At 45.5% G+C, this 18,125-nt stretch overlaps 1 protein-coding gene across 1 annotated transcript in view; it reads right to left on the bottom strand.

The window, feature by feature from the left end:
- Positions 1 to 10,223: 10,223 nt before the first annotated feature.
- Positions 10,224 to 18,125, bottom strand: part of LOC137913498 (nuclear factor of activated T-cells, cytoplasmic 1-like) — a 39,866-nt gene continuing 31,964 nt past the window's right edge. The window contains exons 9-10 of the mRNA XM_068757180.1: positions 16,731 to 17,376; positions 10,224 to 10,287 (exon numbers count right to left, since the gene is read on the bottom strand). Coding sequence (XP_068613281.1) covers positions 10,224 to 10,287; positions 16,731 to 17,376 — 710 coding nt within the window. The remainder of the gene's footprint in view (positions 10,288 to 16,730; positions 17,377 to 18,125) is intronic.

Genomic DNA, 18,125 nt, shown 5'->3' with positions numbered 1-18,125 from the left:
AGTGGATGACGTGAAAGAAAAATGCATTGTGGGAAATGTAGGATCCAGCTTGACTAACAGCACAGATACTGAAAAAGTTTCACCATTCTTTTGAAAAGATAATATCTGGATTGGGCACATCAAAGGCAAAGCAGAAAGAGGCTCTCTGGCCTTCCTTTATTTCCTCACTGTGTCCAAATGATTTCAAGGTCTTTATCTTACATTAACGCTTGTATACTACATATTCCTAAATGATTGTTAAATCAATTAAAAATAACCACAAAGGATAAGCATTTGTGAAGGTGGTTTTCAAGCGTAGAAAAAAAAATCACATATTATATAGCAGTATTGGGAATTATGGATGAATGGATATGGTGCCCCAAGGCCCCATAATCCCTGGGAACGCAGGGGAAAGAAAAATGATTAGCTACAAAATGAGTTATTTGATGACTCTCTGTGTGATAGTTTTGTGCTTGGTTTGAATTTTTTTTTGCCTCTATCCAATCATGTTGTGTTGCATTTGGCTTTAATTCCCCCCCCCCCCAACAAAGAACACTTGGTACTTTGACTAAAGACGGTGCAGTGTTTGAGGGCTTGCAGGCTTAGACAAATAATGCCAGGAGACAACACTGAATACCTGGCAGAGACATAGATGTGGTCAAGTTGAAAAAATATCAGCAATCCAAACATTTCACTGTCGCTACCAGCCTCTAAAGTCCATATCGGCCCCAGACACACATCTCCGCTTTCGAGTCATCGTCTTGTCTTTCCTGCTCTAGTTCCTGTGCCCGCGCCTTTCCCACAGTCGGGCAGGCGGGGATCAGTCCGGCCTTTATCTGCTCAGTGTTCTTTGGCAAAACAGAGGGAAGTGACTGTGAAGATGGCAAGGACCTCAAGCCCGGGGACTCGACGCAAACAAGACGCCTCTAAGTCATTCGGCTCGCTGCGATAACGCAGGCTGATGCAGACAGAGAGTCAGCATCGGCTACGAGGAGCCAAGATAGGAAGTCCGCCCACCATGAGGCCCAGGGAAGGCCTGCAGGTTCTTATCGCCAGATACTGTTTGGTGAGTGTGCAGATGAAAACATCACCAATACAGAAAACAAGCTGTTGTTCCCTGTCGGTTTTCATTCTGAAGTGTCATCCATAGTGACTGCTTTGGAGGAATATGACAAAATTGACACAGTGGCGTAGTGATTAGTGCTGTCGCCTCACAGCAAGAAGATGCCGGGTTTGAATCCCATTTGTGTGGAGTTTGTATGTTCTCCCCGGTTTCCTCTAACCTCCAAAAACTTGCACCTTTAATAGATTACACAAAAATAAATTGTCCGTGTGTGAGTGATTGTTTGTCTCTGTGCGGCCCTGTGATGCGCTGGCGACGCATTCGGGGTGTACCCCGCCTCTCGCTCATCGCAAGCTGGGATAGGTTCCAGCAATTCCTGTGACACGGAAAGCAGAAAGATATGGATGGATAGATTCAATCCCCCCCCCCCCCCCCCACCTGCCCCACCCCACCTCACACACACATGCAGGTTGATTGGGACTCACCTCCATAAACAAGAGGAACTCCCATTGGAAAAACCCAACCTGTGCCAGACGCTGCTGGCTGTTTTCCTCTCTAGGATCAACAGGCACTTACTCGCCGATGTTATTTTTAGATCTGTCATTGCAGCGCAGAAAGGAAGTGCAAGCACACGTAACAATTAAGTGATCGTAACAATTAAGTGATCAAACTTGAATGTCACTGCTCCTCTTCTCTCTCTCTCTGCTGAGGTGAGAAAACAGCTTCAGGTAATTTTGAAGACGGAAAGGGAAAACCCAACAGCTAAAAAAGAGGCTTCCTTTCTTCCTTTTGAGGCAATGTATAAAAAAACTAAATTGTGACGTCTCCTCCGCCCACGTTTGAACTGCTGTGTTCTTTTCTCTTCATTTTTGCACTTTTTTCAACTGATCTTTTCCATTGGCATGGCCGACGATGTTCCGTTTAGAAAGCGATGAGTGATCAAGAGAGAGAAACGGTGAAACGCTGGCCCTGTGTTTTCATTTACGAACTCTGTCAGCAAAGGGAGAATCTCCGAAGCAGGATGTGGCTGGCTGTCAGACCACAATGCAACACCAGGTGCTATTAATAGGTGTTTATTGATGAAGCTCATGTCACTATGTAGCTGCAACACTTTCTGGGAAATGACCAAATCTTTAAAAAAAAAAGCATCCGATGAAACCTAAATCTTTGATTGTCTCATCTCATCTTCCTCCGCGACCCGGCTCAGGATCTTTGATTGTGTTATTGCCAATAACTGATAAATGAACCAAAACTGGTGGTGCAGTTCTGCTGATGCTTTTTTAGTTTGTTCCTTTTGCATCAAACTTTTACACATCACAACTCTTCCTTGTTGAACCTTCCCTTTCATGAAATGACTAGATAACCACAAATATGCAGAATTACAGAAGGGAGGCCGACATGCAGGGGAACATTTTGCGAAGAGTGGAACATGGCTCCAGTTGTACACACAGACACACACACACACACACACACAATATGGGCAGAAAGGGATGTAACACTACTTGTAGTGTTTTATAAAACATGCCAGGGGGGTTATTTTCCACTTCTACGACCTGTATATGCTGCCATAAAAATATTGCTGTGCTACAAAACAACTATGCTGAATGCTCTGTTTATTGTCAGACATGCACATGAAGCGAGGCTCTGTGGTCGGGCATCCCTGGCATCTCCACAGCACTGGAAACTTATTTAGTTTTTCCCTTTTTTTCAGGTGCCCTGGTTAATAATGGAAAGCTGTAACTGGGAGGATACCCTCTCATGAATAAACAAAAACAGTGGAAAACTGCACTCCAAATATTCCCTTGTGAAAAAAAAAAAAACCCCGTCCTGCTAGTCTTCGTTAAACAGATTGACCGTTAAACAGATTGACACCTCATATTAGCTGCGGGGCTGGTGAGTTCAGCCTGGCCCTGTCAAGACGTACACACAATTGTACCTATTGTTAAGTGGGTGGGGGATATATTTCATGCGTGTGTGAGGGTGACATGAAATATGACTGTGATCTCTGCGTTGAACAGTTCCTCCGTTCTCCTTGGTGAAAGCCTAGAAGTGTTGCTTGGTCATTGCTGCAGAGCTGCAGCCCCGTCTACGTCCGGCACGGCTGCAGGAATATTGCTAAATTAATCTGCAGGAAACATATTTGCTTCTGCTCGGGGGGGATATTAGGAGGAGCTGCTGCACTGATACGTTAGCCAGTACAGGACTACTCACCACGTCAGTCATCTATGCGCTCAGTCGCATGTGACAAACAGGCAGGTAACAATTTGCTCACGTGTGACGGGCCGTCCAACCTGAGACCAATCATGGCTGAGGGCCCATCGGGCTTTCACACTAAAAATAGTGCAGCTTCAAAACTCACGAGGCTGCGTAGGTGTGGGCATGTTGCTACAGGTAGTGCTGAGAAGATCCAATCTGAGCTGCATGTGCATCATTCTGATGGAGAAACACCGCACAGCTGTAGTTCAGAACACTACGGGGGGGAACTAAGCCAGGTGATTTTTTGTAATGCCGCAAACATTTTCTTATGTATATACACATTTACAATGTAAAATAAATACAACGATTTATACAAAGGGTCAATAAATGTCTGAGATACCTGGTGGTCATCGGACAACCTAATCAATATCAATGAATTAATCAGCTATTCTTTTTGTTTTTATCTAGTTCTGACATGTTAGCCTTTTTGAGTGAGTGGGGGGACATTTAGATCCCAGTGGACCGAATGAAATATTCTGCAGAGTGAAGCTAAGTTCTACTTTTCTCCTGCATCAGCATTATTTGCGTGTTCGGTCTCATTGTGATCACGCTCACATGATCTGAGTTTCGCATCAACCGATGTTCTATCACCCAATGAATTGGCTTATTTTATTGCCACCTTTGAGATTTTTTTTTAATGATATATTAAACATTTCCAGTTTTTGGACCTCCCCCCCCCCCCCAGGCATTTCATGGAAAAACATGATTTTTCCCTTCACTTTGACCAATGAATTTTAGATCCTTTCCTGACCTAACCCTAACCAAGGTGGCATTGCAACAACATTAAACTGAAAATTAAAAGTTTTTAAAGAGGAACCTTTCCAAGTGAACCGCGATCTTCAGCATGAACCTGACCTGCATTGGGGATTGAGTTTGCATTGTTGGAGCAGAAGGCTGAATCACAGCCGAGCTTCCTCGGAGAACAGAGGATGCCCTATGTGGTCGGGGTAAGATCGGGAGCATCACAGCCCGAGAGCCTTTCAGAGGTTCCTGCTCTGGTAACACGATCACCCTCAGACACAGTCCTGACTGGCAATGACCTCGCCAGGAGTGACTTCACCTCCCCTCAGCTGACTACTCAAAACACAACCTCTGAACTTTGGGCTGGAACAGAGGCTTCCTGCCAGGGACTTCTGTTCTCACTTGGAGTCTCTTGATGCCAAAGGGACCGGAAGGCACCTTCCTGAGCTTCTCTCACTTTCACTACATGAATAAAGTGCAGCTGTGTTGGGGGGGTCAAGGCCCTTTGCATTGTAGCAAAGAGGGAGTTTCCTCTGCCTTCTTGTACCTCTTGTAAGCAGCACATGAAGTCTGTGTGAAAAAGGTTGCTTCCTCCTATTGTGGATCTGAGTCTCTAATCAGCGTTTGAGTGCGAGTCACACAATCTCTTTCGTATAAACACAGACAAACGCTGGCATCCATTCCACGCAGGCAGATTCAGAGTTGGACCTCGCCTGAACTGCTTTCATGCGACGTTGATTCGGTGGGGAAGCCAAGCTAAAGCTCAAACTTGCGAGAGAGTTGGTGGAAAGATGTAATTTCCACGTACGTATTATGCGTTTCCCCACCACATCAAACCTTCTCTGGTCTTCAGCCCGATCATTTGCTGCCTCCCACACACGGCTTGAACTCGAGGACATGGCGACCAGGGCGGAGACACACGTCGTGTGTTAGTAACTAGCAGTGTCAGAAACTGTGATGGGTCAAAGGTCAGCACGCACACACACACACACACACAAACGACACAGAGAAAAATAAAGACGGAGAGACTGAAAGAGAATGAATGAAGCAGAGAGACGCAATCATTACTCCCACAGATAAACACGAATGGAAAGAGACAAAGTGTTCCACTAATGCTTCATCGTGATAAAGTGGTTCATACATTCATCTGATTTCTGAAGGTAGACGGCTTCTAATCCATCGCAGGGATCCCTTTGGGCCTAATGATGTGATGATGTGTACAGACGGCATATTTCAACTCTGCAGCAAGGCTGATGTGTGAAGCCCTGGGCTTTCCCATGTGGAACCACTCAGTCTACACAGGCATCGGAAGAGATAGACGAAAAAATAAAATAAAATAAAATAGATAGCACTGCAGGGTTGGGGCTTAGCTTTAAAACAAACCCAGGCTGCTCTGCTGTAAAAGCACTGCTGAGCCGAGGGCGGCAGCCACCCTCTCACACCGAGGTGAGCAATACCGGAATTTCACATTTAGAAATGGATCCCAATCACAACTGTTACGATAATCTGATCGGAGGGCAGACTCCTCATTTGAATGAGGTTAAACACATGCAGGTGTGCCTGATCACATCTGGAGCGGCAGGTGGAAACACAATCCATACATCAGGTCGGCATACCACGCGATGGAACGTTCAAACCAGGGTTGAGCAAACACAAAGCAAAGGTTGTTCAAATTTAGAGAGCAAGCGAATGAGGGGTGAGAGGAGCACCTCTGATTTCTGAATTTGCGTTTTTATTGTGCGTTACATAACTTAGTCAAAAATGGATGGGGAAAGGGAGAATAAGAAATAACTGTGCTGCTGATCTGCTCTTGGGTGGATGTCGGGACAAAGTGTTAATTATGCAATAATTTGTACAAAGGAAGGAATAATTTAGCGTGTAACATTTGATACATTTACAGGATGCAATAGCAGGCAAAAAAAAAAATTAGGAGTTTTATTGTGATTTTCTATTTTACTTTAGAATTTTGTGTTTAGAATTCATTGTCCCCCCCTACTACCATCACTACCGCACGAAACAATACTTCATCATAGTGTTACTGTTATTCAACAGCTCATGGGTAATCCAGAAGAGGAATGACGAAATGGAGAGATGGAGAGAAAAGAGTGTAAACAGTAAGAGTTCTGATATCACTGAAGAGATTTGCAATCAATAGATCTGCCGCCATTTATAGACGCGAGCTCCTGGCTTTGGACGTGAGAGAGGGAGCAGCCTCGAGAAATAAGGATCACTATGAAAGCAAATCTTGACACATGAGTTCATCCTTGTCAGAAATTGTGTTTTATTCCTCTCTGAGCTCGTTTTGTCTGATCCCACAGCAAAGACTTGACCCAGGACAGTTATGGTGTCCAGATTAAAACGCTACCAGAAATGCTACAATCCAGGCTCTAGAACAATAAAACAGAGGAGTCCAAAATTAGAACCGCAAAGTCAACAATGAGCTGAAAGCCCGGCCACTGATGTGCTTATTTTGGACGTAACAGTGTTTAACCTTCGTCTTTGATCTTGCATGGTGTGCTGTGCCTCTCCCTATCTCACTCCACTCTGTCTCTCTCTGTGAGGCTGCCACTTCCCTCTCCTCCTCCTCCTCCTCCCCTCATTTCCTCCCAGGCCCAGGAGGCTCCGCGGGTGTGCTCACTCGAGGTCCGTCTCCTGGGAGGATGAGGAGGAGGTGTTTACATGGTTGGAGCTGCTCCCCAGTGACTTCATCATGAGCTGATTTCTATGAAATTGTTGCACGGGCTTCTTGTCAAACAGAGAGAAAAAAACACAAAGAAAACCCGTGGTAAAGATTTATAATTAGTTGTATTTAAAACAGTGTGGATATATAAAAAAAAAATGGGACCTTTTTTATTTGTACTTTGTTTGGCTTGCATTATTTTTATTGACATTAACGGGCAAAAGTATACCTGCCATATATTTTCCTTTTCCTGTAGTGTTCTTGCATGTGAGCAGGTTTTCATCAGAAATAAAGCCACAACCACGAGATCCTACCCCGACTGACAGACGATTCCCAACATGCAAAGTGCAGATGCTCCAATGCGAAGCAGCGAAACGGTGCTTCCGGTTACTTTAAATCACACAGCTCGGTTTGATTGTGTTGAGTTGTGAAGCATTTATTTATGGGCTACGGAGAAATAACACATCAGAAGTCCACAATCGGGGTGTTTATCAAAAGCAAAGACGCAGGAGGGAAGCTCGGCCTTGCCGGATGACTTGAGCCTCAGTTTCAAACAAATAAAGAAGCATAGCTGCGTAACGCAAACGCCCTGCCTGATGTATACAACAAAGTGGGCGAAGCGCATATCTTTTTGATTGAAGTATGAAAGACGGCACATTAGGACTCTTTGCATGGCTCATTACAGGCGGGTTTATGGCAAAAGAACTCAACTGTGTTGTGATTGATTCCGAATCAGAAACGTATGCTCCCAACCGGGGGCCGACGGCAGGCGGCTCAGCATTTCAACGGTTCTGAAAATGGCACGGGGAGTGAATAAATATAAGCATATTGAAACAATCACGCCTCAGTTAGTCGTGGCCGTCTAGGCGAGAATTTGGCCGTGCACACCTGTGTGTGTGTGTGCAACGCGATTTACGGCTGCATCTGTACGGAGTTACTTTAAATCACCTGCTGCCTGTCAGTTGTTATGTGAGGTTTTCAGAATTGTTTTTCATCTATTTATACACAGAGAAACTCTGTTCTGTGTGTCCAAAAAGGTTTTGCCTCAGTGCAAGCTTTATTATGCACTATCCATCAGAGGGATGGCTCCGAGAGGCGCCTTCCTGTTTTTAATGTACATGTGGGCTTGTGAGTGTGTGTGTGTTTGCACATCATCGTGGCCTTTGTGTAACCTGTCTGCTCTTTTGCACTCTGCTGGAGAAAACATTGCCGGTCAGTTGTTCACTTTGCCGATGAGCGATTTCAAACCAACTCGGTCCAGTTTGATGCGGAATGCGGCCAGACTGCATCAGGACTTCCCTTTCTTAATCAATTACTTTTTTTCTCCTTGCCATGGACTTTATTGATTCACCAGTGTACCAGTGCTTGTCGGTTGGGTTATTGGGAGATGATGCAAATCCGATTAGACAGATTTCTACAAAATGATGTGAAAGGATGGGGCACGTTCCAGGTACTGGCCCTTTAAATCCCAATTAAAGTGCAGAGCCAGATATTTTTTTTCTTTACTTTTCATAAACAATGCAAAATAATGCACTTTTTGACGTTTCCAGTAGTTGCACAAAACCAAAGCAATAAAAAAAATCACCATATATTACGGTGTTGATCTATGAGTGTGTTTGGTTTGAACTGAAACATGTACTTTTATTTAGTCACTGTACTTTAAGACGTACACAGGCATGCATGCTCGTTTGACCTTAGCAGTGGCATCTTCTCTGCAGAGTGCTGCTCTAGGATCAGAGTCGCAGCACACCGGACGCTCCGATGCAGCTCAGGAGAGCACGCTCTGGTCAAAGTCGCATGTCTAAGATCCAGCATCTTGATAGGCTGAGCAAATGCTTCCTGCAGGCTTCAATCTAATGGCAGTGATTAGTAGAAAGGTAACTAAATCTTAACTAGCTCCCGCTGCACACAAAAACATGCCCCGCTCTGTTTTCAACGTTCCTGCTGAGTCTGACTATGGTGAAGACTCTGTGTGCGGACGTGAGGGCTGCCCTACGACTTTAAATCCTCGAAAACTGCAGGGACTCGGCGAGGCGAACTTTAATCCATCTAGAAGCGGTGGAGCTTATAAATACAAAACAAAGGCACGAAGATGGGGTGACGAGCCCAGGGGTAGTGGGTGACACATTTGATGTCGCCTATAAATCACAGCACCGCATTTTCACCTGCTTCTGTTCGCTGCTGATCTAAATCACACGTATTTATTTGTTGCTGGAGCTTAAGGAGTGAAACTGCTGCTTAAAAACCAGAGCCAGCTACTTTACTCTATGATGCAGTAAATCTGGTGTATCGAATTAGTTAATTTCACTCAGACTGTGACTGGAAATGTCACAGACACTGCAGGAAATGTTCAGAATTGTACAAAGTGCAGCAGACAAATAATTATTATCATGTCGTCAAGAATGATTATGTCAAATGACTATTTGGAGAGAGACGAAAGAGAAAGTCTTCATTGTACGAGTACAAATAAAGTGCTTACAAATAGAGAACAGTGGTTATTAGATCTTTTTAAATATGTTAATGAAATGCATTTTTGATCACTAGAAATCAATACCAAATATACAAGACCCATTCTCATCTCAAAGCTTAGTGTTATTAATGGTTTCTAACTTATTGATGAGGGGAACCGTAATGTAAAGTTCAACCCAAACAAGCTATTATTAATATTTAATAACGGCTTTCACTAAACAATAACGTATACTATGACAACATTTTAAGTGTATGCATACAAACAAAAGATCCATTAACTCTTTGAGTGCCATTCACGTCTAAAGACATTTTTTGAAACGCACTCAGTGAGTTAATAAATAAAACCTTTATTTCCAACTACAATAGGCTCTCTCCGTTTTGTTTCATGTATTTTTATTCATCGTGTTTGGCGCACTTCCTCAACAGATATCTCAAATGTTCCACTTTCTAAATCCTGCTGATTGATCTTAAGAATAACATTTATTTGCTTTCGGTAGCTCTGACCATTATGCTGTATATCATAACAAAAAGCGTGAAGACTGAACACTACAACTACATTTTGTGCACAATACCCTTTCAGCCCTTTCAGAAAACACAGCATTGATTTCACAAGAGAAAACTCTGATAAAGTTGTTTATATATTCAGACGTGCTGCTGTAAATACGTGATGTGGCTGAGGGCATGAGGCTGTTGAAGCTCTGCGCTATTTTGAGTTAATTTGAAGGTCATTTGAAAACGGAGATTTTTCCACGGTAAACACAGCAGAGCAATAGAAAAAAAAACTTGTTGCCTTTCTGAGCTAAACACCTTAATTGTTGACTTCTGTGTGGCATGCCTGCAGCCCTTCGTCATTTCGTCTCTGGACGCTTCACACTATGAATAAGGATCGCCGAGCGTTACAGGAGTTCCCTGTTTGTAAGCATGTTGTTTTGAGAGGAACGGAGCTCAGCTGAGCAGAATCAGGAGAGTCCAGGGACCTGTTGAGCTTCCTGACTACCGTGGCGGGTCACCTGTCAACGGCAGAGCACTTGCAGTTCAGTGCTTATGATCATTCCCTCGCCTGAAGTAAACCCATTCACCCACTGCGTAAGTCTCTGCACTGCAATCGACCCACTGGTGGGAGAGGAAGAAAATAAGATCTTTAACTTCAGCCCGGTTTATCTTTCTTTGACTTTCAGTTTGAATACTTTCAGCTGTAGAAAGGAGAGTGTTCTGTGTGTGTTTGTGTGTGCATGAGGAATGGGGGCAGTGGGAGAAGATGCCAGGGAAAACGATCGCATGCTACTTTCTTCCACTTCAGATTTTCCCCTTTTTCTTCTAGTCTGCTTGTCTGTGTCAATGACTCCTTTATTTCAATGGCTGACCTGCTTCTTTCTAATGCTCGTAGAATAATTCCTGAATGTGTGTGTGTCACGACGCCGAAATCTCAAGACACAAAAATGACATGCCGCAGCTTCCTGCTTTTCCTCCATTCCAGGCCCACAAGCTGTGACACAGCCTCACACTAAATCAAAGGTGTCAACATTACAATGGCTGAGACAAATTAGATAAGAGTGAAATGCTGCCTTCCTTTCATTTGGTTCAGTCCTTCGATAGATAGCACCGGGACTTCACTGCAGCGCTCCGTTTGCGGCCGCTTCTCCCGACCGTCTCTTTCCGAGAGTATCTGCACATGAAGGAGACGGCAGGCGCTGCCAAGAGTTGCAAAACCCCAACGGCTTTCCTCATCCCACTGGGCTGGATCAGACCTCTCTGTTGACATCCATCGCAACAGGATACTATTTCACTGAGCTAACAGATTTCAGATGGCGGACTGTTATTAAGTGGTCTGGGAGGCAGACCTGCTCCTGTTAAAATGATGCCACAGTTATTTACATCCCCAGAATACCAGCTCGGAACATTGCAACTGCGAAGAAGCGAGTGTCTGCTCGTGCGGTTCTTTGCACAAAATGGAGAAACTAATCATTTAAGCACGCTCAACTGTCCGTATCTGTCCTGAAACAGAGCCGCAGGATATGATCCTGACCCCTGACCTCCCCCCGTTCGAGATTCAAGAAAGGGAAATGCGCATCAATGCAAATCAATCAATCACGCTCACTTGGGATTTATATGTGTCTGGATTGAAAATGTTTTTTTTCCATCTGCTCATACTTTTAATGCCAGCAGGAAATATTCTAGACTCGGGACAGATTTATGATTTCTGTGACCGTGCAAGATTTGTGTTGTTGCCGTAATGTTAGTTGTGCTTACAGATTATTTAAACCAAACAACAAATAAGCAAATTAAACAATCCTGCATGTTGAGTATCCGATTCAGAAAACAGATTAAATCCAGAATAAACAAAAGGGATGAATGGATGTCTAAGGGATGAAACACAACCGTCTCCTATGCACAGATTGCAACCTCATGCCCTTATGGGGGGGGAAATACTTTCAAATAATATTGTACAAGGCACTCAACCACACTAACATTTGTCATATCATGAATCAGTAATGAGTGTCTCTGACATGAGGTGATGGCTCCATGATCACAGATGCACATGGGAAGACTCCAGCCAAGCCACAGGCCCTGTCTGAGTCCTGACCCGCTGTGATCCATGTGGCTCAGTGGCTTTTTCAACGTGTGTTTCCAAGCCTCAGAATGCGAGCCACATAAACTCTAAACCACTGCGTCAGGAGAAACTATAAGAACTGCATGACGAATGATGACCTGAAGGAATATTAATTTAGAACTATCATTTGAAGTCTGTGCTTTTAATTACGCCAGGAGATCACATCTATCGTTGTGTGTCCGCTTTTAGCTTGGAATAATGAAAGGAAAGCAGGGCTAGTCTTCACAGTAGCGAGTCTCGGTCACACATTTCTGACATTTGAGCAAATCAAAATCAAACTCTCAAATCTAAACGTGCTCGTATCAGACGCCAGGCACAAGAGGAACTAATTTGTTCAGAAAATCAAAGCTTTTCTGCAGTTTATCAGCAGACACATTCTTTCTCAGTCACTGTGGATATTATGCCAGAGTTACTGAAACCAAACCAGATTCCCTGGCACGCACACACACACACACACACACACACAGAAGGCAGCATCCTGCCGCAATGATTGAATTCCGACACAATCATCTTGCAGCAATTATCATAACCAATAATATGCCCAATGATTTTTTTTTTACAAAGAGCTACGTGCTAATACTGTGAGAACAGCGCCATTGTCGTGCAAACAGTGTCGAGGTATCTTGGACAATAGCCGAGTCAGTTTCATATTACATTTTGCACGCAAACTAATAATAACAGCCAAAAACCTAAAGGCGATCATTTTCAGCCAAACAAGACGGAGCTAAAAAAGACGTAGGAGGAAACTGGGTGGGAAGGTTATCCCGTTCCTCCTTGTGTTGCAAAGGCGCCGTGGCAATCGTCATTACTTAACTTCCATTGTAACTTCCACACTCTAGATAACAAAAAAAAAAAGTTCTGATTAGATGGACCGTCTACTTTTCAAGAGTGACTTCAGCATTTCCAGGGAACGTTGCTGTGAGGAATGTGCCCCCCCCCCACCACCACCACCACCAACAATTTTGACTTTGCAAATGTTCCCAGTGTTAAATTAACAAGTTTGTGACTAATGCATTTGTGTCTTTAAGTGTATTGATGACTCCTGTAGTAAGATAGGAGATCATGTTTCTTTAAACTAAAGATTATTTCATTAGAATGAATAAAAACTGAATCAAATCTAAATCTGTTGCTGTTACAGAAACCGTAGCCTCATCGGTCAGTGACTCTTGAATGTAAATCATTGAGTGCAAACCTGCCTATTAAATATCCCCTGTGGCTGTAAATCCTCTCCAACAAGCCCAAACCTTTACCTCAACATTTCCGAAGCTGCCAGAAAAACAGGATTCCTAATATAAGAATTCAGTAATGACAACAATTGTAAAAAACAAATAAAAAATCCACATCCTCTTTGTGGTCAGAAATGATAAAAATGCCATCGCCCTTCTTCTTGCCCGTGTCAATATAGCTTGTTGTGGAAGGAGACTGTGTTCTTGGCAGACAGTCTTTCTTAGTGTGCACTATTAGCGGGACCTTGACCTCCTCCCAAAAGGCCGGAGGGTCAGAGTTGGAGTGTTGTGAAAGCCTGTCGCTCTTACCCTGCCTCCACATCTAGCTGACTCTACTTATTAAAACACACACGCACACACACAAATACATACTGTCTATATGCATACAGGAGCGGCGTAAGTCCCATTAGACACTTCACCCTCTCCATCCCCCCAAACCCCTCTCTCTCTCTCGTCTGCTCGCCGCCGATGCCAGAGCCAGTCTTGCGGCACACTCCAATGTTAACGACTCAGCATGTTTCAGCGCGGTGCGGACGCGCTCTCAATCATCATTAGGGGTTTTGCGGAGTCCTGGGGTTTTGGGCATCATGCCAGGATGTGTAAAAGTTTCCATGAGGAAAACCTTGTGCTGCCTCCAGAAGCATCGCGGTCGACGGAGATACTAACGGGAATGTTAGGATGCCTTTTTTGTTACCGAAAGAGGGAATGAGGGAAGTATGGAAGAAGGAAGGATGACCTACAGCAAGTCTGTTTTCAGTTTGGTGGGGGGGGGGGGGGTTGTTTCAAAATGCAAAAGCTCTGACTTAAGGAGGAAACAATCACAAGGAAAACTACCCTGCAACATGAGGCAATCAGAGCACATATGTCAAATGTCAGAAATCGGCAGCAGCTGCATTTCTGTCTGTGTTTTTTTTTTTGGGGGGGGGGAGGACTAAGGGCTCACTGTTTCCCAGAGAGGCAGCTGGTAGAAATCTGCCCCCCCCCCTGATTAGCTCTTGTTCCTTTACGCTGTGCTGCATTCAGCAGCATTTCATGATATCACCCATCACAGCAGCAGCTAATGAGAGACGGCACACGGCAGCAGTCTGGTCTAACCTAGCTCAGACGGCACGCCGCGGCTACACGTGCGTAGATCCACAGCAAAACACCTCGGAAGCCCAGTAATGGAGGTCAAAGTGAAGGGTATGACATCACTAAAGTCAGGTCCCCCATATTAAAATAGAAGGTATGTGCGTGAGAGAGAAAGAGAGGTGGTGGTCAGAAACGGCTACCCTTCAGACAGGTGACAAAGCATGCCGCAATTTTATTGTTTCTTTTTTGAGCCAGCAAGGCACCCGTAAAAGCGGCGGCTTCTTAGCCAATCTATTTTTGTACACTCTGAAGTCATGCAAGGTTTTTTTTTCTTGGAGTTGTGTGCTGTGAGTAAGGTCTGATAACTTACGTGAGCCCCACCATGTGTTGTTTACGATGGTGACTCAACCACGGCAACCAGACAGAGCGGTCCAGCATCATCAGGATCCTCATCTTGCTTCGATTCCCTAAACTTTGCTGAGCCGCTGCCTTCAGTTCAGGTGTGAGCGATAATGACCTCAACGTAAATCTGACTGCCAACTGGGCTCTTCCCATAAAGCCGCGCTGTAGACACCCGAGTAATCGCTTCGTGCCTTTGCGAGATAGTCAGCTTCAGAGCAGCAGAGGGAAGTGTTAGTCAGATTACAATGGAGACCATGCATGGCGGGGGGGGGGGGGGTCCTTGTGGTACAGTAGCTCACCGTTGATAAGTTGAATTATTTCTCAGGGGCTGCGTAAAATCTGGGCCTGGCCAGAGAGACACATTTCATCTGACTGACGAGAGCCGGAGGCCTCGGCGTTCATGTGTGGGAGGCGCGCGCCACTCTTGGGGAAGATCAAGCGTGCTCCGGCAGACTCCAAATCACCGGCCCCCAATTGCTGGGGAGCAACGCTACTCTACATGGCTGCCGTTAAATCACTGCTGCTGTGGTGAGGTCATCTGGTTGTCTTCCCTCTCTAATGGAGCGCTCAGCTCTGCTAACATCCAGAGGTAATGCGTGTGGACGGAGATCGGGATGCCTTGCGAGCCGCCTCCTGATCTTATTTATTTCTGCTTAAGGCTCATTTGAAGGATTTGGGATGGGGCCGGGCCTGGGAGCATAGATGCAGTTACCACCGCACACTTCTAAGGGCTCTGGCAGCTCACCGCAGATGCTTGCCCAGACGTGAGGCGATGTAAAACGGTAGCACATTGAGGCTTTTCAAGAGGCTGTCTCGCTGCTCAATCGATACACATTCCTCTACGTCTCTAATGCAACTGTAATCACTGCCGGTATACATTTGGACACTGAAATGGAGCTCTAGACTGATAAAGTGACAATGAAGGGAAGGAGAAACACCGTAGCTCTAATATACAATGTCCCGTCCTCATACTTTTGGTGTAAAGAGACGCCTTGTGAACCTTATTAGAGGTCGAAAACAAAGCTAAAGTTTCACTTTATTTGATTAATGTTGAAATGGAAGCCTCTGCCAAGAAATTCAGATGAGCCTTTTTCTTTTTTGAAATTAGATTTCCGGATTTTCCTGAATTACTGAGTGAAAAGAAAAGAAAAAGGAAATGAAGAAGTTTGAAATCAATTTATGTAGTTGATAGCAGACAGACATCCCCTGTGTGTCCATTGTCTGTTTATGAGGTGAGGACTAATGAGACTCATCAGGACTGACAGATATGCTGACGACTGCTTTTCAACTCAATTACAGTTCCACAGCAAAACTCCCCTGGTCCCCTCATGCCTATCACCCCTCAAGTCCCAGAGCAGAGGAGTGAAGCGCACACACACACACACACACGCACACGCACACCTACACACACACACACAGACACTGCACTAGTGTTTAACATTTCGAACGGGCACAGTGCCAAAGATGTGTTCTATGAATATACTGAAGAACAACAACTGCAGCCTCTGCTAACTTTGATAAAAGGCTGGTGACCTGACAGACATAATGTGGGAGGGACACGTAGGGCGATAAACAGACGAGGTCCCTTCGGTGTGACTGGATTTATTGCCAGGGGGAGACCACTGACCCCACAGCCTCCCCTGATGACGACAGCCGCATGGTGTCGACTCCATGGGGAAAGCACAGGAAAACAAAAGCTCGCCTCCTGCCGCCCAGTGTCCCTCCCAGAGAGCTCTTGGGGGGGTTGGGGATGCTCGGCTCAGGAAACCCCTACCCATTGTTTTGCTTCCTTCGTTAGTCATTGGTGCAACAGTTTGCTTGGCTACGCGTGTGCCGCTGTTTTTGTTCTGCTTGACCCCGACTGACCTCGGGACTCTGATGTTTTGACAGATTGTTTCAAAATCCCATCAAGGCAATCGACTGTTGCAAAGTAAAGCTGCCAACTGGGCAGCGCGAGCCGGGCGACATGCTGCACCAAAAGCAAATAAATCTGCCCGGTCTAAAATTAAACAAATCTGACGTAAATCTGGAGCCGCGGTTTAGTCAGGAAACGTTGAGATGTGCAGCAAGGGCGCGGTTATGTGTGTGTGTGGGGAGGGGGGGGGCTTGCAGATAAGCAAAATATGTTAAATAAACTTAATGTGATGCATAAACAAAAAGAATTTGGGCACTGAGAGAGCGTTTTCATCTTGAATAGCACAATACTGTGCCGAATATCAAGTCTATGTGCACCTTATTTCTCTTGACTCACCATCGTCTAGGTACATCTGGTCCAGTTCCTGGGGCTCCTGTTTGACGGTGATGGCCATCGAAGGCGGGCTGGCATCCTCAGGTAACAGGCTGGGTGAGCTGGCTGCTGCCTGAGCCTGACTGGGGCTGTATGCTTGAAGGACTGGGCTCTCTGCCGTCCCACTGGGAGTAGAGGGATGGGACGCTGGGGAGGAGGAAGGACTGCTGTTGGCATAGATTGGATGGTAACCATGAGGCCCTGGGCTGCACTGGGAATGGAACATCCCTAAGGAAGGACTGTGGTCCGGTGATGCTGGGTGTGCGAGGCTGGGGCAGCCAGGAGTCTCCTGGATGTGGGGTACACCTGGGCCTGGTGGCGCTCCATGGCTGGGGCTGTTGGGTAGGCACTTGCTGTATGACACAGGTGAGAGGTCATGCAGGGTGGGGCTGGAGTTTGGGGGTGTTGATGACATGACATGATGGCGGGGTGGGCATGAAGGGTAGCCGCTGACCAAGCAGACATCGGGATCAGCACCAGGCAGGATGGGAGTCAACCTGGGATGGCTGTAATAGGGTTTTGAATGCATGGGCAGTCTCGTAGTCCCCAGAGAATCATACTCATCACTGGGTTCAGTCTTTATTATCGGCACTGGGGAAAAAAATAGAAAGAAAGGTGGAGCTTTTAAAAAAAATCTGCAGGGAATCCACGTGGCAAAATAAGTGCGCAAGTAAGACTCAGCATTGCAATGAGCAGGCATAATTGTGGTTGTGATACTCTTCATAATCCCAACAACCACCAGTGGATACGGGCTTGATGTCAACTTGGCCGAGCTCTCAGAGAGAAACCGCCCTGCCTCCCAACCAGCACCCCTCTTTACCACACCATGAAAAAAAAAGCAAAAGAATAAGAGGGAAAGAAAAATGGATGAGTCATCAATGTGGAAAGCCACAGCTGGTTCTGATCATGAATAAGACCTATTTTCTTTGGACTCTCCTCCAGCTCTGATATACAATAAAAGAGCACTTTAATGCTGCACAGCAGCACCGAACCTCTGCTGCTGCTGCCGCTGCTCAGAGCCCAGGACCCCCCGATTGCCTCCACACTGTGCAGTAATTGTTTCTCCCAGGACCAAAAAGATAGGAGAGAGTGGGGGTAAAAAAGGAGATGATTTGATTTTGATTAGGCCGCCTGAGCGCTTTAAGAGGCTGTGGAGCAGTGCCTGTGGTTTCGGGAGCTTCAGGCCTCAGCTAATGCAGGAGAGTGCAGTGACCCCACTCCATCGTCCCACCTCCTCTTCTAATTTCGAGTCCACTGCATGATGTCTGTCTTGTTTCCCGATTAGTTCTGACTGACGGGTATCACATGCTTCCAGTGTCAAGTGTATTTATATATAAAAA

This window comes from Brachionichthys hirsutus, chromosome 3 (assembly GCF_040956055.1).
Source record: "Brachionichthys hirsutus isolate HB-005 chromosome 3, CSIRO-AGI_Bhir_v1, whole genome shotgun sequence".
Classification (NCBI taxonomy): domain Eukaryota; kingdom Metazoa; phylum Chordata; class Actinopteri; order Lophiiformes; family Brachionichthyidae; genus Brachionichthys; species Brachionichthys hirsutus.
Note: the sequence above shows the minus strand (reverse complement) of the source record. Positions and strands in the feature narration are given on the sequence as shown.